Source organism: Carassius carassius, chromosome 41 (assembly GCF_963082965.1).
Source record: "Carassius carassius chromosome 41, fCarCar2.1, whole genome shotgun sequence".
NCBI classification, from domain to species: Eukaryota; Metazoa; Chordata; class Actinopteri; order Cypriniformes; family Cyprinidae; genus Carassius; species Carassius carassius.
This window is the reverse complement of record NC_081795.1, coordinates 25,817,835-25,843,798: the sequence shown is the minus strand read 5'-3', so window position 1 is coordinate 25,843,798 and position 25,964 is coordinate 25,817,835. Positions and strand designations below refer to the sequence as shown.

At 37.5% G+C, this 25,964-nt stretch overlaps 1 protein-coding gene across 1 annotated transcript in view; it reads right to left on the bottom strand.

Moving 5' to 3' along the window:
• Positions 1-25,964, bottom strand: part of LOC132123082 (serine/Arginine-related protein 53-like) — a 163,726-nt gene that overhangs the window by 116,449 nt on the left and 21,313 nt on the right. Inside the window, exon 4 of the mRNA XM_059533624.1 lies at positions 15,742-15,921. Within this exon, the coding sequence (XP_059389607.1) occupies positions 15,742-15,921 (180 nt within the window). The remainder of the gene's footprint in view (positions 1-15,741; positions 15,922-25,964) is intronic.

Genomic DNA, 25,964 nt, shown 5'->3' with positions numbered 1-25,964 from the left:
GGCCTCCAGGGCGGATCAGGGAGATCAGGAGGCTATGGCGGATCCTCTGTGTTCTCAGCTGGCTCAACCACCATGGCCACAGGCATTTGGCCCCTCCCAAAAATTAGGAATTATGGAGGACGCTTTGGATGACCGGGCACTTTTCATTAGTGCTCTCGAGGAGTGGGCATTGGAGGAAACTCTTGAGGAGCAGGGTTTGCTCAGGAAACGAAGGAGGGCTGGACAGGAACAGCAGAGGCAAAGAAGACTCAGGAGACGATGGAGGGGTAGACAGGCCCGTGGAGATGAAGAAGACTCGGGAGACAATAGAGAGCTGGACAGGACAAGCGGAGACAAAGGAGCTTTCTGGAGCAGATTCTGGGGTAAGGATAGGAGCCGAGAACTCTGGGGGTAGAACATGTCTATGAGTGCTGAGAGTCTTTTTCTCCTCATCCTCCTAGTTTGGGATGGGGTCAATGGGGCGGATGGTGGGCTTGCTTCAGCCGGGGAACCTGACTCTGTGGTGTCCAGCAGGCTTGACTGAGGAATGGCCAGAGGGCATGACGAAGGAGCGGGCGGCTAGCCTGAGTCAGCGGTGGCTGACAGGCTAGAGTGAACAGAGTCCGGCAGGTTTGAAAGCAGATAGGCCGGCAATCCTGGGCTGAGGACTGGGGGGAGCTTTGGAAGACTCTGGGAAGTGTGGAAGGAAAGAAGGGAGCATGTTCATTTGAGTGATATGTGCTGGTTTATGGTGAGCTGGAGTGCCAACATGACTCTGGATAGGGATTGAACGGTTATCATTTACTACAACAAAGAAATCAGAGCAATTTAAATCGAGAATGAAATTAATAAAGTCTGCTACGGGTCTATAACAATCGTTTTGGAGACAAGAATCTGAAGAAATTATCATTGTCCAGTCCCATCCCGAAGCATGCATTAAGGATATGATCACTCTAGCTCACCAGATGGAAGACATTCATGAACTCCTCCACATATCGCTCCAAAGGCCTTCCATTCTGCTCAGGGGTGTCAAAACCAATTCCTGAAGGGGCCAGAGCCCTGCAGAGTTTAGAGTCAACCCTAATTAAACACACTTGATCCGACTAATCAAGTCCTTCATGCTTATTTGAAAACCACATGGTATGTGTGTTGAAGCAGAAGTTGGAATGAAACTTTGCAGGGCACCGGCCCTCCAGCAACTGAGTTAGACACCCCTGATCCTGCTGTCAGAAGAATGTCCTCCGCCCAGTCCATCTTTCTTGTTGGTCCTGTCTTCTGTCACGGATTGCCAGGGGAAAGGAACTCAAAGGAGTATGAAGGAGGCAGATATCAAACAAACAGTTTTTAATAAATCCAAAAGGGAGAAATGGAGAAAAAAAACCTCTTTGCACGACGGTGACAGGACAAACAAACTGAGGAAAGGCAGGGCTATAAATACTAAACCAAATGATGGACTAATAAGATAATTACTGAACATAGGAGGAAACTAATGAAGTAAATCAAGCAACACAGGAAAACTAGGTCAAGGCAGAGAGAACAGAAAGACAGACCTTACACGTGATTCGGGACATTTTGTTGTAGATAGCCTATAAGTCGTAATATTAATGTAATGTTGTATAAATAACGAAGCGTATTCTATAAGAGATAAATGATAAGTGAAATCCCTTTTAATAAAAACCTGCTATCGAATACTTAATTGGTTATCTTCAGCGTGTGCAGCTCGAAAACAAAAATGCAGAACATTAATAACTACTGTCATATACATAACGTTATAATGAGAGCACTATTGTAAACAAAATGGTGAATTCTTAGGGTTTCGCTAATATTTAATGTTAACTACATTTTAATCAAAACATTATTTTTGTATCTGCGAGGCATCCAGTACACATTTTCCCGACTCCAAACATAGGATTCGACTAAAATTCAGATTCGACTACCAAAATCTTTAGATGGGAACACCCCTACTAAATCCCCAGTTTTTTTTTTTTTTTTTTTGGAATAAAATGTATAAAATGAACAAATGAACAAACCACTCTGCAAAAATCGTCAGAATATAGAAAGGAATAAAGCTATAAAGTTTGGAGTAAGTGCTATTGAAATTATGAGTTTTGGCTCAGTCTTTAAAGATACGTAGTGCCATTGAAATCTAAATTAGCAAATAGATCAAATGGAATAAAATAAACACAAAGGAGTATTTTTGATGTTTTCTTTCAACTAGTCTTAAAATAGCCCAAAATCTCAGAACTGACCAGTCCATGAAAAATCGATTGCTAATTTAAATCCAGGATAGATTCCAAAATTGCGATGATTGACATACTAATGACCATTGCAATAGACGGCACCATCCCATTCTAATGTATTATTTATTTTTTAACCATTATTATCATTAAACTTATTGATTTGTTCGTTACTGTTCTGTTTTAAGATATTTAAAATAATAATTGAAAAGTTCCAATAGATTTTGCTATGGAACCAAAATTGGTAGAGAGAACTGACACTTCTAACCACAAATTAAGAAAGCAAAAATGGGTCGTTTCTCTTACAGTAACTACCTAATCTTCAGGAAAAACAATGCGGCTGGTGCTACAATCTAGTAGTAAGAGCATGTTCTCTGCCACATTGAGACATTCCACTCATGAAGCCATTCACTAGGGCATTTAGATGGCATTAAGACAGGGAGAAGCCCTATTACTCAATAATCTCTGCTCTATTTCTGTAACTATACTAATATAGTGCATGAATAGACATCATGCATTAACCTAATGATCTGTTCCTTCTCTCTCTCCATCTGTCTGGAGGTTGACAGCACTGCTAGCTTCCTATTAGAATAATCAATATGACACCTTTCTTGTTTGGGCCTAAAACAGGATTTGCACGCAGATTTGTATGTGTAAGGCCAGCTCTCAGTCATGGCCCTCTTTTAACCTTAACTAGATTAGAGCGATTATCCGTATGAGCTCCCAGCACTGTACAGACTGGATAAGTGCTCACAAAGCAGTCTTTTTCCGGACACGAGCGCTGGCAACCCGCGGGTTATCAGAGCTGGACTTGCCATTCTTATTCATATCTGAGCCCACCTTTATGAATATCTCTCCCCTGTCTCTTGCTCGAAGGGAGAGTGAGACCCATATTCTCTCTTTCCTCAGGACTGAAAACAATCCAATCTGGCCTGAAGCGCTGTGCTGCCATGTGGCGTCTGCTCTTGAGGGTTTGCTCTGTGAATACATGTGGAAGCTAAGAGCTGCTTCTCTGGAGATGCAAAGAGAGCCAGAGAAAAATATGGGCTACTGACTCTATGCTTGTTAGTTACTTTATTATTCCGTACATTAATTTTTTTTTTGTTTCTTTCTTAATGAATTTATTTATAAATTATTATTATTCTTTTTTTTTTCCTGAGCATAAAATATTTTAATATTAAAATTTAAATAAATAAATAATAATAATAATAATTTGTGTGACAATATTTCATTTACCAAAAAAATCTTGTCAGGCATATTTAGAACCAGAATCATTAGAGGAAATTAAAAGACTAATTAACAATCACAGTTCAGCCCCCAAAATACTGTTGAATTGGTTTTTTTAAATCTTTACCAATCTCTGAAATTATCCTTTCAAACCACTAGATTTTACGCCTTCGTAAGCAAGAAGTTTTTAATCATTAAAATATGATCATATTTTGTATAAAACATTTTTCTTTCATATATTTTCATAAGTACATGTCAGAATAAGTGTTTTTTGTTTGTTTTTGTTTTGACTTTTACAGTGAATAGCGATGGAACATTATTTAACTTTTAAATGTTCTCACTAAAGTTATTTGAAACTATAAGAGACTTTACTTACATTTACTATACTTTCTGTGCATATAAATTCACTTTTGTAAATTTAATTTGATGTGGACACTAAAATGGTTTCTAAATTGTCATGTCTTTTACCCACATAGCAAAAAAAAAAAAAAAAAAAGACCACCACAGTCTCATAATGAGCCTTTATATTTTTACACCGATTTGAAATTCTGAAGAAAAAAAGAAAATCTCTAACATTGCACTGTTTACTTGGCAATGCATCTGTCAATCTAAATAAAATCTAAACTGCACTATGGCTTGCTGTCATTATCAAATCCCAAAAATGCTGTGTATCAATTAAGTATATGGTCTGTTATGCAGAGTTTCAGAGTGAAGCGTAGCACTATGTTGATCTAATGTTTTCAGCGTCTCAGAGCACCACAGTTCACACTGATTTCCTCAAAGTTGAGCTCACATATTCACGTTAACCACATTCATTATAAACTACTAAGTAAAGACACAAAATTAAATGTCTCCCATTCAGTTTTCAGGCAAAATATCCATAATTCTTTTTCACTTAAATTTGGTCACTGATGGAGATCTGAACTCTTAAGTTCACCATATTGTTTTTCCTTGTGAGGGACGATGAGGAGTACTACCTTAAGCAGTGGTTCTCAACCAGGGGGCCATAAAATTTATTAAAATTAATTACAATTATTAATATTATTATTATTATCATGCCAAAAGTTTGAAATTGAGCAGCTTTGTTATTACAGCAGAAGTCTCAATTATCTTCAAATATTGTTTTTGACAACGGGGACTTTGGGAGTCCAAGCGGTCGTGAGACAGTCTCACAGAATCCTGCGGGAAACACTGTAATCACACTGAAAGAAAACATGAAAACACACCCAAAACACACAATCATATTAAAAGTGTGGGCTGCTCTTTCCCTTCAGCTCTAATAAGCCTTTCAAAGGCCTACACTGGGCAGTTTGGTGAACATAGCAAACGCACTGATGTGGAAGTCATAACAATCTCTTGTCCATAATTTATCAACATGATTCATTTGGGTCTGAATGGTAAACATGGCACCCACACACTTCCCTGCCCGTGTGTACGGCCACAAATTAACCAGCTTTCAAACACTTGTGCTTTTTCAAAGGTCTTCCACAGTGAGTGATGTCAACAATCTGTCTATCTGTAGAGAAACGTACACTCACAGCACAGGGAAAGCACTAGAGAACCAGCCGCATTTACAGAACGCATGATTAAACAGCACAAGGGCAATAAAAACCATAGCATAAAAGACATATCTCAATCAAACAGCACACAATAAAGGCAGGGAAAGTCGAAATGAGACGCTATCATTGGAAAATCTGACAGACGAGAATGATTGTCACGTTACTGCTAAATAATAACGTTCAAAGAAAAGGGCTATTTGCTACTTTCCCCTATTTTATCAGCTGAGGATATACACTGATTCTGGACTGATCTGGCTCATTAAGAGTGTGTATTGATGAAGTGCTTGTCATAATACTGGAATACTGGAATATTCCATAATACTGGTTTAATTTTTGATGGCTGATGCTGATATCTTGTAGGGCTTAGCAAAACAAAATATTTTTTTAATTATTCGTTTTTCTAAAAGTGGTCGATTCCATATCGATTTTCAAAAGCCACAAATCGATTTTTCCATATCTATTTTCACAAACATTTAACGCAAGAACGTGAATCTTATCACAAGTCTTCTCCACTAGATGTCACCCTCTGATTTACCTTACATACATTACAACAGAAAAGTTTGGTTTAACTTGAAGAAATTGTGACAGAATTACATTATTATTGTACAGTAGAATGTAATAATGTAATAAAACTAGTGTTGGGTATAGATTTTTTTTTTTAAATCTAGATTAATCTCACTGTAATCTTGGAATTAATCTAGATTAAAATGGCTCATTTGAATTCTGCCGAAGGCATTCAGAATATGTGTGCTACTCAAATAAAATAATGACTAAAAGTAACGTTAAGTCTTTGAGAACGGGTTTCTCAAGACAGGTGGTGCATTAGACCAAGGGCTCATCTCCTGTTTCCAAAATGCATCACAAACTGCTTGAGAAAGCTGTAAACAAATTCCACATTGCACAAGGTGCAAACAACCTTACGCCTGTTTCACACATACTCCGTCTGCAGTGTGTATGCGTTTCGTATTTTTTTACGCACCCATGTTAACGGATTCCAGCGTTCACACGGTTGCGGTCCGTCAGTGCTAGGTATACATCCGCACTCAAATATCAAGGTGAAAGTCATCATAGCTCGCCTAGTATAGACCCAGCACCCAACCCAACTTTGAGAATAGATTAACAGCGATATTTTTTTTTATCGCCCGATAAGAGTCTAAAGTTAACGCAGCATGTTAACGCCGATAACGGCCCTCCACTAAATAAAACTAACACTAATAATAATAATAATAAATTTTGTTTTTGTTTTATGCATTCATTTGATTACCAGAAAAAATAAGAAAATCCTTTCACAGGGCCCTATTATTGTAAAAAAGTATAATAGGGTTCTATAAAAGCAAGGAAATGCTTAATATACTGCCCTCACTGTTAGTTTTTAGAAATATCAATAGCATTTGTATTAAATCTATATTGACTGAATTTTATCAAAAATCGAGAATCAAATTAAGAATCCAGCTGAATCAAATCGAGACATCTGAAACGATACCCAGTCCTAATAACTTATAGAAGCGGGTGGCTGATATAAAGCTGATACATGGTATCACACTATTTAAATTTAGAAAAAACACAGCCAAACATTTGCTGAAATAAAAGCTACGTAATATTTACTAAATTAGAAACAGATAATTTGTAAATTAATCATATGAAAAAAAAATCACTTCATACAAATACAATTTTTTTTTTTTTGATTCTATAATCCTATTACAGTAATGCAAGTAATCTGGTAAATCTGTGTTCACTTAGAATATATAAATACATTAATAATATATACAATATATATTAGAAGACATTAATATCCAATTTGCACAAACCGACCATTGCGCACAATGTACACTCATTTTTATGCGGTCTACAAATGCACACTTAACATTTAACTTTTGCCAAAGTTTTCATGGTTTGTGAAATCAAATGTTGATTAGATATTCATTCGCTGAATGCTGACAGTAGATGGGAAACAGCAAATGCTACTTTTTCGTACCATTTCTTTGGTTAACAGTTCTGTGTAATTATTAGACAGAACTTTGAAATAGAGTCAAGCCACGTTTCCTTCGCAGGAAGTTTACCCAGGAAGTAGGGATTTTGGCCTGGTACTCGATGTGTTTCCTCTACAGGAACCAGGAACTAAATGTTCCGGGTAAAAAAATGCCCCTCAGAAAGTCCCTGCTAGCGAGGTAGTACTTCTTCAAAGTTCCGGAACTTTCGGGGGCGGGACTTGGGCACTAAACATCCTGATTGGTTGAGTTCACACAGCAGAGTTCAACCACCATTTATTTGGATCATTTTCAAAATATTACTGTTATTGGGTCATGAAATGTAATTTTAAAAGTATTTCAGGTGAGAATGTAGTTGTTTAAAACTCAAATCTGTGGTTTATTTATAAAGACAGCGCCTATTTAAAAATGTATTTCGCTGATTTTGGAGACTGTGAGCTCCATGCGATCAGCGAGAGCTCAGTGATCATGGATCCACCGAGAGCAGCCTCACCTCGGCTAGACCTTCTGATATGTGCCGCTGGCTCTGATATAGCTTTAGTGGTTAAACATTAAATATTATTAATTTTGGGTAAAGGCTAAACACTGGGGGAAAAACTGAAGCTGATGCTTCACTCTATAGAAATCAATGCATTGACCAGTGCTGAAGCAAGCCACGGGGGAGTACATTACCCTTAAAAGTTGAAAGGATATTAGCACCTCTCTCTCGCTCTCTGATTGTCCCCGTCATCGTCTTCCTCAATAAATGAAACATTTCTTCATGCTCACCGGTGAATCTAGTGGAGGTAAATTCCCCCAAAATTAACTGCAAACTGACCCCAACTCTCAACGTTCCAATCAATTTCCAAAGGGTGAAATCAAGTCCCGCCCTCTTATGTCAAATGCCATTTCATTCAGATAGACGGCACAGTAGAGAAAAAAAGACAATAGCTACTTCCGTTTTATGCCGACTTTATACAGTAGTATTGTGCTAGCAATACCAAGGCCATGGATTTAATTAATAGGATTAGTAATAATGGTTCTTATTATTAACAATCTTAAAAGGTTTTTGCTGCTTAATATTTTGTGGAAACTTGTACTGTGGAAATTAAAACAGAACCTTTTTTAACATTATACATGTTTTATTTTGATCAATTTAATGCATATTTGATGAATAAAATCATGTCTTTTAAACCCATACACCCCAAAAATTTTAGTGATCGTATATCATGGTTTCTGCATAAATATTGGGCAGCACAACTGTTTTCAACATTGATAATAATTAGAAATGTTTCTTGAGCAGTAAATCAGCATGATTTCTGAAGGCTCACGAGACATTGAAGACTGGAGGAATGATGCAAAAATTACAGCTGCACATTACAGGAATAAATCACATTTTAACAGATATTCACACAGAGAACAGCTATTTTAAAGTGTAATAATATTTCACAATTCTAGTGTTTTTACTCTATTTTTGAGCACCTAAATGTCACCAAACATTTGAAAAGTGTTGTACTAAAAAAGAAAGGGGAAAAAAAATCTAGACAAACAACAAAAACTAATAAAAATGACAAAAAACGCAACTACATTCAAATTATGAACAGAAACTATAAAAGTATTGCAATGATAATAACATCGATCTGAAGTCTTGTCCTGCTGTCATTTGCAACAGTTCAGCATGAGAGAGGACAGTGATTGAAAACCCCACATGCTGGATCTAAACGGGGAAGTGGATGTGTTGACAAGCACATTTCCATAATGCTCCTAAATCCAGAAAGAGGTCTGTCATGTGGGGATCTCATAAGCAGCTGTTCCGGCTCTAATCAGTCCTCGCTCTGTCTGTCTGGACCATAAAACAGCGCAGCCAAGGAGGCAAACACATTACAGGCCCATCAGGTGCAGCACGGCGTGCACGCGGCCCCGCGAAACAGCCGTAAAAGAGAGCTGGAGCGACACTCCACTGATTAGATACGAGTTTGTTGTGGATGGCGACTGCACCGCTCAGCACGAGCAGATCACTTTAATTGGATTGTGGGATTTCATTTGGTTTTACCGAAGCGCCGTCATCAGGCTCCAGGGCCGGATCTCTGTGTGTGCGAGTGACTGTGATTGTGGTTATGATTAAACTAAACTAATAAACCCCTACAAGGCAGTAAAACAAGAATTGTGAACATAATCAGAAAATGCTTAATATGTTAAAAGCTTGGAAACCTTTGACGACGTGTACCCGTCCTCCCAGTGGCTCCAGGCGTTAGTGTGCTCTTTAACCAGCTCCTAATGCTTAACCAGATTACAGAGGCCAGTAAGTGGATTGTTCCAGCTTCCCTTCACTCACATGGGGTGTTTCCATTGTGATTAGCGGTGGCCAGAGCAGTGCTTACACACACACACACACACACACACACACACACTCGCAGAGCTAGGGCAGCTAATGTCCATCCCCATATCAAACGCAATAAACAGCATTTCAAGATTTTGTAAATGCACCAACCAAAACTAAGATGCAGCATTTGTATTTTTGGGAAATATATATATATGGATGCTTTCTCTGCCACAGAATTAAAAATAAAAAAGTGAAAGTCATGACATTTGCCAAGTATGGTAACCTATACTAATAATTGGTGCTCTGCTTTTAGCCCATCCAAGTGCACACACCCAGCAGTGAGAAGTGAACACACACCCAGAGCAGGGAGCAGCTATAGATCCAGCACCCGGGGAGCAACTGGGGGTTCAGTGGCTTGCTCAAGGACACATCAGTCATGGGTATTGAGGGTGGAAGAGAGCTCTGTTCATTCACTCCCTACCACCTACAACTCCTGCCTGCACCGAGACTCGAACCTTCAACCTTCAGGTTACAAGTCAGATTATTTAACCATTGGGCCACAGCTGCCCCAAAAAAGGTAATTGTGACCTTTTTTTGTTTGTTTGTTTGTTTACACTGCAGAAAAAAAAGGTAGTTGTGACTTCTCACAATTGTCTTTTAGTTATTTTTCATTCTTCTCTTAGGGGTAAAAAGAAGTTTGATATGAGCAATCTGCATTTTACTGAACATCCCAATGATGCTGAGAGCGACGTTTAGATGAAAAATGATAGCATGAGAAAACAGCAGTTAAGAAAGCATCTGATCATAGTGATGTGGATAAGTTTGCACTGCAGTAAAGTCACACTACGCTTATTATATAACACTTTATTCAGTAGACTGCTTCGAAAAAAGTGGCGTTTTCAGTTAATAACTTGACTTTCTGTTATAAGGCAGCTCTGTGTATATGAATATATAGACTATGTATGACTCAATATTTTAACTAATTTAAAAACCTGAATAATCAATCCTAGCCTACTTATTAATCAGTGAAACAGTCGATTAATCATTCTAATAATTGTTTGACTTATCAATTATCAAAGTAATCATTCATTGCCACCCTACTTAAAATATTAAAGAAATTACTAAAAACAAATTTTTCATAAGCACTAAACAGTATCCTGCTTATGTTAACCAAAAGTGTATTTCTATACTGTAAAAAAAAAGGTTCAATTGACAATAAAAGCTGAAATTCATCAATAACTAAATTACACAAAATTACAAGCTAATGTACATCATTAATACCAAAAAGAAACAAAGCTTATTTAAAATGTATATAAAAAGTATATAAACGTTAATATCGTGTGATGCGTCAAACAGGGATTTCTGGGTATGTTATTTTCCTTTTTTCTTTCTTTCATTTTTTAGCATGTTTGCAGTTTTTTTCCTGTAAATTAATTACAATTTAATTTTGATCCATGCACACACATACACACACACACACACACACACACACACACGATCTGCAGAGCGGATGCAAATCACTCATGAAGCTCTTCAAATGTCTCTGTGTGAGAGTGCATGCAGCAGGTTTGCTAACCACAACATGCTAAAAAAAAATACCAAGGAACAAAAAAAGGGGAGGCTATCTGAGGAGAAAAGCCAACCTGAAGCAGCAGGGAAGAGCTTTTAATGAATGTCTAAACCATAAAAGTGATTGATGGATGTGTGATTCACATACACACATGCCACTTAGCATAATCATGTTATCATTATCCTCATTAGTCATGTTGATTTCGCTTAACTTTATACAGCGGTCATCACATCGATGATCAGCTCTTTATGATCATCTGCATCCATCTACATACAGCAAATGGATTCTTTGCTCATGTACTGTAAATAATTGATTAATTAATCACTGGAAGAGTACAGACAGGTGTGTCTGATTACAGCTAGACAGGATCTACCGGAGAACTGAATTTTTGGGGGTTTTGACTAATTAACCTGATATCTCCCAAACAAAATATCCAAACTTTAAATTATCCAAACAAGGAAAAATTATCCAAAGGTCCTCTCCAGTCCAAATACGGTTTCCACTCTGCAAGAATAACTAGGTGGCTATTGTCATATTGTGAATATTTTTGTGGAAAGGGTGACACTTTTTTACAGGACTTTTTTTTTTTAATATTTATAATAAAATCACAAATTTGATATGCATAAAAGGTGTTAATAAAATAATATGAACAATTTTGCATTTAATTATTATAGCCTCTTATACTGATGGTCTGGAATCTATGGCAGCTTTCATTGGCCAAACAACCAATCACAGTTCGTTTCATTCAGCGTTGCGTTTCGAGGCGTGGAAATGTCGCCACAATAACAGACCAGTGTGTAAAACTCTGACATATTTCAAAGATTCCATGCCGTGAACTTTAAATATTTCACATACTTTTGAAAAGCACTCGTTGTCACAGCTGTAAACCCTACAGTTTTCTTCTTTCTTGACTGGGTTAAAGTACTGTAAATCATGTAGAACTCAACCAATCCCATGACAACTTCGACACTCCTGAAGTGCTTCCACTTTTGTGTGCCATATGCATTTCTGCTGTCTTATCATTGACCACGATCCAGTTCAGACACTTGAGATTCAACAACAGTTAATGGAGAAACAGGCTGGGTGTGTTACTCTGCAGTACATGTCAATTCACACAGGGCTACTATTACTTCAGGTTGCTGTAATGGAAGGTAAAATACACTGTATGTGAACACTCAGTTCGGGAACAAGTCTGGAAAAATGACTGAGGATAGGATTAAAATGATGATGGATCTTTGGTAATTACTATAATACCCCAACTAACTAAGCATGCCGTTCGTCTGTTTGCCTGTCTATGAACCTTCTGGAGGATTCAAGCAATGCCAAGAGATTAAACAAAATGTGTGAGAGGCTTCAAAAGAAAGTGAGAGATGACACACTGGTCAAATATGTCGATCAAGCACACGTCTCTAATTGGTCATTTACTGGTCATTTTCTGGAAAGGGTGTTGAATATGAAAGCCCCTGTTGCCTCGAAGTCAAGCACAGCACCCTATCAATGACCAGAAACATCTCAAAATACCCAAACCAGAATCCTCAAGAAATGCTTAGTAACAAGTCTACATATACTAACTAATATGAGAGAATTTTTTTTTGTAATGATGCTTATGGTAAGTGTAGAGAAATCAAAATCACCACAATTTAAAGAACCAAAGACTTAAACTACTTCAGTCTGTGTGCATTGAGTTTATTTAATACACGAGTGTCAAAATTTGAGTTGAATTATTGAAATAAATGAACTTTTCACAACATTCTAAATGATGCACCCATATAATTTAAAGTCTAAACCATTGCATCCTGCATAAAAACTCCAAGACTATGAAAAAGAACTGTTTGAGAACGGAAGAACTGAGTAACACCTTTGGTCTTTGATGAGCTCAAATGAGTGCGTGTTACTCCTCTCTAACTTCACTGCTAACCAGTTTCCACCCGGGTATGCTTCCACATACTGAACACAGACTGCTTCTGCACCATCCTATCACTGTTTCAAATCTCTGTGTCCTCCATGTGTCATGAAAGACAAATGACAATAAACCAACTTTGACATTGGTCCTAAGTAGAGGCGGTTGTGAAGGTGTAAAGGGAGGAGTGTTAGTGAACACGTTACTGGAGAATGAAGCTCAGATTAAGACAGCGGCTCCCAAGGGTCTAAAGTGTTTAAGATAACGGCCCCTGTGTTTGCTCATTTGTGTTTGTCCCTCCATTATGTTAATGTCATCCCAGCCACATCCCTTAATTACAACCACAGTTACATCTATTGACTCCCTCAGGACAGATAAGCTGCAGAGAAACCAAATACACAACACACACACACACACACACACAGAGAGAACAGAAGCCCAGTGTCTGGGGATCCAACTGTGTGTTTACGCTTTACACTCATTCATCTCTAGTTCTTTGTTAGATTAAAAAAATAAATAAATGTTGCATAATTAAATGAAAATGAGACATCCAGTAGTTTCGTCAGATCACCTGAGCAATCAAGCAACAAGCAGCTCTGAATCTTAAAGTCAGTCATTCAGGTTTGGATATCGTGAGAGTGGAAAAGCTGTCCCCAGTTCACAAGTATTTTCCAAAGAGGTACCCCCGAGAGAGCGGAGGAGAGCACTCGTTTTCTCTAAAGCTGGCTTTATCGTTAACATACAGGACCATTTCCCCCTGAACTTGCTTTTCCATTCCAATGCACTACTTTTCCTTGTTTTCCATTGTGTTTCTATGTAAAGATGCACTAGATGGATGTGTATGATTGTGCACTCATGTCTCGCAGTTTTACAATGCTAATTTTTCAGCTGGCTAATACGTTTTGGCGGACACACGGCATGTGGATCCATCTTTCGCCCGGTTATGTCGTTTAATTTGTTTTGTTCTTGTTTATCCAGCAAGAACACATTAAACGATGCAAACACAATAAGCATATGCCGAATGAGTGTATATGTACATGCTTTATAGTGTTTTGCACACATTTTTAAAATTTTCAATGGAAAACACACACACACACACACACACACACACAAGATGTAATGTATAAGCTTGTTGTGAATATAGCCTGATAAGCTTGTTCAGAAATGCTGACAAAAATTATTTTTGATTTTAAAAACGTAATGTTTTTTTAAACTATTTCAATGAATGAATATTAGAATATTTGGTTTTTATGAGCTCAAATATATTTAAATGAAAAAACTCATCCCTCGTATATGTATTGATGAAATAAAAACACATATACAAACTTGTATAAAAGTACAAAAAAATATATATAGTTTGCGTGTGCTTTTGTTTAGTACTCTATTTTATACATCAGATGTGTATGGCTCATATAAGCAATTCAGTATCGAGAGAGAGACAAATTGTGTCTTTTTTGTCATTTACTTTAAATGAATTTTTTACATAAAATGTACAAATGCATAATCAGCTGCCTCTTGATCATGTTGATCATTTATAGGCCCTAGAAATGTGTGTACCAAATATATTACTGTAGGATAAAATATAAATAGACATTGTATTTATTGTTTAACACAATATTACAACAAACGTTTACTGTAAGTTATGAGAGGATATAATGTTTTATAAATGTAGCTAAAATGTTGTAGCATGCATTACCAAACAAGCATTTGGTTTTCAATCAGTTTATACCTCCGGGGGAACCAAACATTAAAATAAAAAATACAAGTCAAGCTATAAAGAAAATAAAAAATAAAAATCAAGAATTTGTATTATTTGTGTCCTAATAAGATGGAAAACAGCAATACGTTTATTTTCAGATGTCTCTTTACAGTGACACCCTTTTCAGGCTTAAGGAGTAATTCTCACTATTATCTACCTGCTTCTTTATAATTAGTAAGGTAGTAGTTAAGTTTAGGTATGGGGTGGGATTAAATGACCAAAATACGGTCATGCAGAATCAGGCATTAATAAGTGCTTTAGAAGTATGAATAAACAGCCAATTTCCTAGTAATATGCAAGGTAATAAGCATCTAGTTAATATTGGTCCTCAAACTAAAGTGTTACCCTATTGCTTTTAATTTATTATATTTAGTTTTATTATACCTTACCAACCTATAATAAAGCAGCAAATTAGGAGTTTAGTGAGGCAAAAGTCATAGTTAATAGTTAACAGTGAGTATTGGTCCTCAAGCTCAAGTGTGACTTTAATTATCCAGAACGCACATTTGTAAAAGAAAATATATTTATAGGAATATTTCATCAGGCTGACAGTGACAACCCTAAAATGCTGTAATGATAATTATAACCATGTGTTCTCATGTGTAACTGTCTGTATGTAGATTAAATCAACGCTGTAATTAAGTAAAATGTGTAAATAGTCGTGCAAGCAGTCCGTTTCTCTCCAGAAATGGTTTATGGACATGTGAACATGTTCTCATTAGTGGGTTACTTCACAGCTAATAAACGCTCACACACAGCAGCTTCACAGGCAAATTATTACACCTAATCATCAATGTTACGTGTAATAATTACTGCCGATGTATAGCTTCATTTGAAAACATTTCAGGATTCTGCATGATTACAGCTAGTTTACCCAGCGAGCTCAGGCTTGCTGACTGTTGTCATTGGAAGGGGAACGGAGAACATTTAATCTCTCAGGAGTCGAGCCGGGGTTTGAGAGGAGAAAACAGAGTAGCGGGATGGAAATGCAGTTAGCTCTTGCTCACGCATATTACACTGGGGCATAAATCAAGAGAGCGAGAGAGAAGCAAACGCATTAGACACCCAGCGGGACGGTGTATACACTGATGGATGGATGAGGCCTTCCACACAATCAGCTAAACTCTCCAAACTAGAAGATTTCCTACACAGACATGAGACTTGGGGAGATTTGGGAGTGTGTTTCTGTGTGTGTGCTAGAGAAAAGAAAACTAGATTACCTTTGTTTGTCCTTATCTTTGGCTTTGGCTTTGTCCGTCTCTTTGTCCTTAGTTTTGTCCCGCGGCCGGTCTTTGTCTCGGGCTCGTCGCTGACCACGGTCTCGATCTCTGCTGCGACTGCGTTTCCTGCTGGATCGACCGCTGCTGCGACTGCGAGACCTTCGGTGACGGGAGCGTGACCTTCAAGAAACACACCATACCAAAAATACATGCAAGTAGTGGTCAGCTTAGCAGTTAAACATCCAGGTTGGGCTGAACAGCCAAAATAAACATTATTCAAACTCCAAAATGAATGCAATTAATGAAACGGCACAATTGAATAAAGATCAGGGTGACTGAACCTCTAAATCTACAGAAACTGATTCTACTGGCGATTCAGCTGTGGACATTTCCAAGGCCCTCAGAAGTCCTCCGTTTGGGAAACTTCTACAGTGTTGAATGGAAACTACACCAAATATCATTTTAAGGTCTAGCTGCAAAATATTGAGAGTTGATGACATTGGTCAGAAGAGGGAAATATGTCAAATCTGCCATTGTGTCAGAAACACTCGCACAGCAGCGTTCACTATACTGTTATTTAATGCCAAACGTAATAAAACACAAAGTACAGTGTTATAAATGTACAAATATAACCTGCATTGTGTGGATCAAATGTACCCAGAAGGACAGTTAAACCTGAATTCAGCTAAACACTATGGGGACACACATCAGACAGGATTAAACATGCTGACTTCAGTCAAGAGCAGTGAGGGATTTTCTCTTTGTGTTTTATTGCTTGTTTAATATTAAGCACAGTCAGCAGCAACAAGAGCTTAAAGAGCTGAACAGATCTAATATACATTTACATTTATTCATTTAGCTGACGCTTTTATCCAAAGCGACTTAAAATTGCTATATATGTCAGAGGTCGCACACCTCTGGAGCAACTAGGGGTTAAGTGTCTTGCTCAGGGACACATTGGTGTCGCACAGTGGATTCAAACCCGGGTCTCTCACACCAAAGACATGTGTCTTATCCACTGCACCAACTCCAAATATACTGTTACATTTAACCCCAGTTTATACAGACCTCAAAGCAAAAAGATTTTTGGGGTGAAAACAAAATTCCTTTTATTGAGTGAGTGTTAAAAACTGTTATCTTTCCCTCCTTTGATTCACTATTAAGCCGAGTCAATGATTTTGAGTGGATATTTCAGGTTTATGTAATTTGTCATTGTGTGTCTGTTATGTCTGTAATTAAAGACGTCTGGCTATGATTTGAAGAACATTGGTCACCACTGGCTTCCACTGTTTGAACATCATCTTTTGTGTTTCACAGAATAAAGAAAGACATACAGGTTTGAAAGGGCAGTTTTTCTAATGGACAATGCAGCACACCGCACCAAAACTCATAACTAACTCATAACTAACGTCATAACTAATAACAAAAGTAAAACTAGTCCTTTTTTGGCATGCATGTGTAAGATGTTACTGTATTTTTTAATTCAAGACCATGACTGATCACTGTTTTCATGATCGATCACTGGTATCACTTACACGTGCTTGTATGAAGTGGCCATTATGGAGGAGCTCGCTATGACTGGACACATGCTTTATTGATCCTTCAGACACTCGGAGAATACTTACCAAAGCAACAGAGCCCAGAACCATACATCCACACCGTGACATACACACACACAGAAACCGATACACACGGGGTACAGCAGGGAACAAAACAAGTCAAAGACTTCTTTATACTGATTGCATTTTCAATAAGAAATGAATGCACTTTTACGGCAGAATATACTTTTCTCACTTTCACTATTTTTTTTTTCATTTGTCTATTAAAAACCAAACAAGACTAGGTTTTACACAGTCCATGCCAAATCAGGAGCCATATAGTAATTAAATAACTTTTAATTTTTAATTTGAGTTTTTTCGTGAACTATTGCTCAGTCTGTCAAAAATCTCTTTTCTAAGGGTGTAGGTAACCTCGTTTCAGTTTCACCATCATTCCTGAGATTACAGACAAGGTCTAGAAGCAGATCACTATTTAAAAAAACCCAAGACTGGAAAAACACTAAATCTGCTGCACTTCTATTTGTTTCATTGTTTTATCTGATCGTTTAGCAGGCGGAGCAAAGCAGTTACAGTTACACGAGAGAACACAAGAGCGCTCTTATTTTAGCACATGTACTTGTGGCCAGGCGAATGTAATACACACCAGCACCGTCGGCCCGCCGTTTTTTCATCTCTTCCTCTCTTTCCGCAGCCCAGCTCACTTCTGGCCCTGTTGCAAATTAAATTTATTGTAGTTAATAGACTGTGGTGCGGCTGCTAAATGTCAATTTCATTACCAAGGCCTTACCCTTAGAGAATCATGACCTCATTTAAGGCGAGGGGTAAATGTGTTAATGCGGGGTGGCCAGATAAACATCCCCTGCCACAAGCACACATGCGTCCAGCAGCATCATGCCAAGAGTGGGCTGTTTTACATGACTTTCAGCTATTATCACCAGAGGGAAAGCCTTCCCCTACTGCCTAAAAATATTTTACATATTTTTTTTTTCCAATCCATTAAATCTAGCAGCAACGATTGGCTCAGGCAATTTTCCTGGCAAATTATCAATAAAGTAATTACCAGTGTGTGGGAGAGTGCCGGGCACTTATCACACACACACACACACACATATATATATACACACACACACACACACACACAAACACACACACACACACACACACACACACAACCACACATTTATTGTACAGATGTTTAACAAAAAACTTCAATTCTCACTTCCAAATCACTGGCCTTGTTTTTTTGATGCAAGATGATAACATATTTCAATAACTGAATTTAAAATTAAAACATGGTAGTGAAAGACACTGGGCGTGAGGCTTAAAATACAATGATGAAAATGAATGTAAATGTATAGCACTATACCTTTTTACACAATTGATACAAGTTAATGTTTTTTTTTCCAAAGCACATACAATTCAACTCTAAAAAATGAATTAAAATAGAATAATTAAATTAAAGCTATGACTTATAGGAGTCATCAAGAGATGTAATAAAAGGCTCCAGACAGAAAGAAACTGATTTAATGTTGAGTTAATACAAAGAATGGTCAGGTTAATCAACAGAAGCTCAGAACGAGCCTGATTTCAGTTGATTTAGCACAGTTCATTAAGTCCATTTCACAAGATAAAAAGTTGTCAGAAATATTGGAAATGGTTTTTTGTTGTTGTTGTTGTTTTTACAGTGAGAGCATATTCAAGCTTTCAGATGACATTATCACAATAGTACTGTTTTAGGACGTGCATCATTTTCTGTCTAGCAAACAAAGTAGTTGTCATTTCCTGATTTCAGTTACATGGGGAAACTACAGTTTAAGAGCCGTTTAAGAGATTATGTCACTATTAACTCTTCCTTATGTCAACCCAGACCAGTAGTGCTGGTATTTATTTATTAATTGCAGAAGAATTTTTGAATATTAATTTAGTTTTAGTCTAAGACTGTCTGAATCTAAACATGAATAAAACACTCTTGGTTCTTACATGTGTTATAACTGAACATGAATGAGCTGAGCACTCCAGTTCATTTGGGTTTGGACATTAAGGTGAGTAAATGACAGAATTAGCTTTTCAGGGTGAAATATTCAGCCCTAAACGCAAAATAACTACAATTATTGAATGTCCTAAGCTGACAGTATCATCAAATATCTGTTTGCTTCTACAATACTTTGTACAGTAGGTGTAATAAATTTCATCCACAGCAAGGTGACAACACTCACAGTTGGGCTGTTGCTTTTAAGAATGAGCAGAATAAGAAACCAAAACAAAGGGATAGGTGAGGAGGTCAGAAGGAACCCATGTGTGTACACACAAACTCTGTCTTCTGCAGGTGAAGAGGAGAAGCACTAACTACAGTCCCAGTGTGTTCACGATCAGCGGACGATGATCAAATCAACTCATGATGGTAGAATAAAAAACAAGGCACCACCCAGGCTTCAGACAACGATCTGTCCCATCTGTGATAACTGATGTCCAATTACATCAATGCCCAATCCAAAATCTTAGCCACCGTTTTCCATTGAATAATGATATTATGCGAACAAGGCAAGTGTTGCCACTTCAGAATGCAATATTGCTGCAAGTCCCAAAAACTGCATTCTTCCATCTTAGAAACATTGCCAAGCTACGAAACATGTTACCTGTTTCTGATGCAGAAAAGCTAGTTCATGCATTCATGACCTCTAGACTGGACTATTGTAATGCACTTCTAGGTGGTTGTCCTGCTTCGTCAATAAACAAGCTACAGGTCGTCCAAAATGCAGCAGCTAGAGTCCTTACCAGGTCAAGAAAATATGATCATATTACCCCTATTTTACAGTCTCTGCACTGGCTACCTATTAAGTTCTGTATCAGTTACAAATTATCATTACTTACCTATAAGGCCCTAAATGGTTTAGCTCCTGCGTACCTAACTAGCCTTCTACCACGCTACAACCCATCATGCACCCTAAGGTCACAAAACGCTGGACTTTTGGTAGTTCCTAGGATAGCAAAGTCCACTAAAGGAGGTAGAGCTTTTTCACATTTGGCTCCCAAACTCTGGAATAGCCTTCCTGATAATGTTCAGGGTTCAGACACACTCTCTGTTTAAATCTAGATTAAAAACGCATCTCTTTCGCCAAGCATTCGAGTAATGCATCTCTTAAATTGTGAGTGTAGTTGTATCTGATCAAATGTGCATTCTTCTTCTTCAGCTTGGGTTATACTAATTAATTTTACTTTGTTGGAACAGCAGCTATGCTAATGATGTCTCTGTTTGTTTCTCTGTTTCTGCTGGGATCTTCATCCCGTGGTAACTAGGATTTACACAAGCTCCAGTCTGGATCCAGAACACCTGAGAAGAGATGATGCTGACAAATATTGCTACTTACTATGCAATCACATAATAATTGCTGTTAATAATGTTCATCGTCTGGTTGACTACGTCTTGTATTAATTTTTCTGAAAATTCATGTCATTTGCACATAAACTGATCACCACTTATAAACTACTACTAAGCATTGTAGAAACTTAATTTTCTGTAAAGTTGCTTTGCAATGATTGTATCGTAAAAAGTGCTATACACTTGAATTGAATTAAATTCTGTTTCTACACTGACAGTGAGCTATTTTTAGTGAATCTAGTTTGATTGTGCTGCTTATATTGTAAAAGTGTAGCAAGTGTCAAAAAAAAAAAACTTTATCAGCCACTTCTAGTCTATTCATGAAGAAAATCTCAACAAACAGCTTCCTCTTAATTAGCGAGTCAGAACGTCTCACTATTTTTATTCCAGATCGCTGAAGTTCACCTTGAATGAGCGATGTGGGTTTCCTACAGGAGCCAGAGCTCCAAACAGCTGTTTCTTCTTGTTCCCAAGCGTTTCCTCAACGAAAATGTTAACAATTCAGGATGTTCTGAGTGCTCTTTAAATGCAGAGCCACACAAGTGTAATTTATGAGATTCCTCTAATTACCAGAGCTGATGAGAACATTTCCCAAGCTGCTGCTTTCTGCAGATGTGCGATGCTCCTTTTACACACACCACAATTTATCACACAAAGATAAAAGGGGGGCGGCCTACAAATTAATAGTACTGAAGTGTAATGTTTAAATACAATAGCAACCCCACAGATTCTGGTCATTTGTATTTTGTTGGAGAATGCATGGTTTAAAAAAAAAATAAAATCTTGGATCAGTCTGTTTCTCAAGCCTTTTTTTTTTCTTTGAGTGCTGGTGAAGTTACTGTACTTTGCCTTTGTGGAGTAGTGTTTCTTTAAATGGGTGAGTGTTTTAAACTAGTTAGCACCAATTTGATAAGCAATTTAAAACAGATTTGTAATTTACAATTCAGAAACAAACTGTAAGTGCATGAAAAAGTAATTTACTGGTTCTCACTGTATTTATTTATGTTTTTTATGAGATCTTGCCTGCACTAATCTGGATACATCTCAAGAAGGGATGTAACGATTAACTCAACTCACAGTTCGATTCACGATTTTTTATTATTATTATTTTTTTTACAAAATGAGATTTAAGACAAATTATAAATTAAATGTGTCCTTTTATTATTGCTTGGACAACATGCTTCACGTTTCTTTATGAAATTGACATAAATAACTCTATAATAATATACTACTATAGCACTTGCATTGCTCTTTTATTAGTTTTGATTGCTTCTATTGTCCTCTTTTGTAAGTTCCTTTGTATAAATGTATCCGCTAAATAACAAAAGTAAATACAGTATAATGTAAATAAAACTAAATTGTAAATTCTACAACAAGACCCAAATCAAATAAGTAACAAATAAAAGAAATCTCTTCATATAAACAACATAAGGCTTCATCTGTGCTCTTTCAATTTAAAATTAGAAGCAATCACTGCATTTTAATCCAAATCTAAACAAAGATGCTGCATGCATGCAACGTGGGCTGTTTTTAATCTAAATTAATTAATTAAATAATTTAAAAAATTTGAAGCAAAAACAGAACCATATGACTTCAGTTTTGTGAAAATCTACATAAACAATATCTTTATGAAACAGAAAGAGCAGACAAGCTGAATTAGATGCAGATTCACTCTCTGCCAGCAGGTGGAGCTTAAAGCGGCCCTTGGTTAACATTGTTAACAAAGCAGCGCTGCATTTATGAACTTTAATGTGCATTCTACAGATGCAATATCACATATTTGAATCGATTTTCAACCGGCTCGCTGTTAATGGTTACATCCCTAATCTCAAGTTTTAGCCTTCTGTCCACAATGAGACAGTGTTCTTTCCTGTGAAAACTGGACTTTGAAATGCATGAGGGCAGCTGCGCTTTAGATCAAACATAAGATGGCGATTTTGTGTGACTTGGTGAAATGTTTCGCTATTGCTGACTCTATTAGGCTTGGTCTCTCAGTATCATCTCAGTGAGATTTTATTATGTTTTATGCATGAGCATTAAAATCATTTAAAACTTTGAAACTTCTGGAAAACGCTAGTGTGGACGGCGAGTGTTTTGAAATGAAAATGCCATTTTTTTTTTAATATATCCAGATGAATGCAGACGAGAGGAAATCACCTCACACTTGGGCCACCCACACTCACAAGGCTGTGTGTCATTTAGTTGAGTTCAAAGGTCTCTCAGAACACTCTGATCACTCGAGGAGAACAGAGACACCCTAAACGCTCCTACCTAACCAGCAGCACTGAGACTGAGACTGTATTACATCTGTATTAGTGGTACAGAGGGCACATGCAGAGGTCAAAGAGAGGCCAAAGGTCAGAGTGTCAATAGGTGCTAACTCACCACTGTCAACACACACACATTCACGAGCAACTGCTCCTGTCCAAGATCCACCTCTGAAAGAAGTAGTGCATTACAGATTTTCATTTTAACAAGTATTCAGAGACATAAAATATAAATCATGAGCAATGGCCATTTTTTTTTTCACATTGAGGGCAAAAGAAGAGTGATTTTTTTTATGTCAGAGGCATGTGTTTTTAATTAGTAGGTGTTCTCATGTTGGTTTTTCTGTTCTTTTTATGATAGGGTATTTATGGAGTGACGGTAGATCTGAAGGCCGGCCCTTGAGGACTTTTATTGTTTAAATGTGGAGGGTTACATTTCAATTCAAGCACTCACACAAGAAAAAGCATAAATATTGGGACTAAGTGGGCCAGTCATAAAACTAGAGCGCTGTGAAACAGAGCAGAAACCACACTTAATTAAACACTAAACGAGCATCTGAAATATAAAACCCCCCATAAAACCCACCAATACCTGTGCAGAATGTTGTTTCAGAGTGAAAGGGAAATGCTACATTTGATAATAGTGTCAGATCATATACAAACCACAGAATGCCTTCATCTACTGTAAATGACATGAATGTCCTCCGCTGTAGACTAATGCATCTGTTGGGTCCACATCTAATGAGGTTTATGAAGCAAAGATGCTCACATTTCAGATTTTACTAACAGTCAGGACAGTCTCATAGTCCAATAATTACCTCAAATCACTCTCCATTTCTCTTCAAAAGTAATATTAGAAAAACTACAACTAGAATAACAAAATAAAAAAACATTAATGAGCCAGTGATGCATCAAGATTAAGTAGTAAATGGTGGAGAAAATAAATATGGCGAATTTCACTTCTGTTCCAATGCAAGACATTTTTATGGAAGCCCATTTCCACCACTGAATAAATAATAAAAAAAGTTAACTGCAATTTTTTATCTCACTATTTTTCTCAGAATTGTGTGATATGCACTCAATTGCAAGTTACAAAGTCAGAATTGCAAGACAAACTCGCAATTTTAAGAAAATTGTATTTTTTACCCTCAGAATTAAGTCAATTGGGAGAAAAAAAGTAAAAACTTCTATATTCAAAGCTCCAATTGTAAGAAAATAGCCTTTTTCCTCAGAATTGGACTTTCTAACTCAAATTGATGTCTAGTCTCAAAATTCGAAGTAGTTAGCATTGCAAGAAAAAAGTTAACAGTTGTCATGCCACGGTGCAACAGCTGAAGTCTGTCTACACCAGATGTGACAAAGCATTCATTGAAAATCATTCGAAAATTGTGTCAATATGTCATATCATATCATATTTATCCGCTACACGTTTCAGAAAAATGACTTGCGAGTATCAGGAATGCATTTCATTATTTTCCAAATGGTGTCAAAATTTCAGTCAAGAAGCACATCATTCAGCTTTGAGTTTTATTTGTGCTCCCTCTGTCCGACTTTCGTCCGAGGTGCAGGTTCACTGTGAACTGAACTATAGCACAATTTGCTGAAGTGCTCTTGAGGAGAGAGGGTGATGGCAGATGTGTGGCTGTAAGGCGGCTTTGAAGCAAGACATGAGTACTTCAACAGATCAGTGGATCTCCTGAACTCCTCTAAACCCTCCTCCAGCTGAAGCCGCACAGGAACTCACAGCTTTATGAATAGACTATAAGAAAATGTCTTTGATGCTCACTCTTTTCCTTTGACTTTTGTCCTTTTTTTATGCACCAACTCCCAGTGATGTATAGATGAGTATGCAATGTGAAGAGTGTCTGGGAAAAGAATGTGTAATGTGAGTTTCAGTCAAGTCATTCTCGTTTATAGCTTATTGTATACATTGTGCATCAGTAATTCTCAACCTTTTTTTCTTAAAGACTACCATTCCTCTCCGAATCAATACTGCAAGCCCCTCCCCGATTCTTGACTCCCCGAAATTGTTGCCGCTCCACTCCGCTCACACACTCTACATCCTACAGGCAATGTATATTCTATATGTACACATTAAAAAAGCCTTGTCTATATTTCTCTTCAGAAAGACTGACAGGTCAGTGCTTCATACATTTCAGCCCTTGGATGGAGGCTGTCTCCTCTCGGAGAAATCGGTCCTGCAGATCTGTGCTTGGGCCCGCCAATTAGAAATAATTAGGCAGTTATTGCAGTGGCGAGTGTTTTTAAGTGCACATATAACGACACAATGATGCTGATTAGTGGGCTCAGAGTGAGCACGGCTCAAACGGCCAGCGAATAATTATGCCAGTGATCACAAAGCCATTGCGTGCCTCTGTACTTCACCTTAACGCATTTCAAAACGCCACTTAATTACGGCCCCTAATTAATCCACCATTAATTGCAGGAAGAGCCCAGTTTATCTCGCTTCGTTTCTAATTATCATCTTATGAATAGTTATGTTTCTAATTAATGTGTTCATTAGGCAGGATATTTTCTTTCAAAGTCGTGCTTGGAGCCAAAGATTCGGCATGTGCTCTCAGAAGCCTGGTCAGCCAGAAGGTGAGGCCGTTCTACTCGCACTGGCTTTTATTTGACTACATTCAACCTCCTAATTGGCATTTAAAACAAAATTTGGAAGAACTTCAAGAAGGGCTTAAATGGGGGATGGATAGCTGGAAAGAGAGACAAATTAATTTTATATTATTTTCCAATAGCAGTGGCTTGAAAAGGAGGCAGCCGCCACACGCAGGTCTGAAAAGGATGAAATAAACAGAGCTCACGGCGAATGAGCAGCCAGCCATGACTTTAATTCCCACAACTCAATGCTCTCAATGGATGCTCACATGATGGAAAGCACACAATCATTTCTTCAAAGGTTATACTAGCAATCATTGTAGGGACTCATGAATTTCCACACATAAGGATAGATGCACAGCCTTATAACTATGAGCAAAACCTAGTGTTGGAAAGCACTGA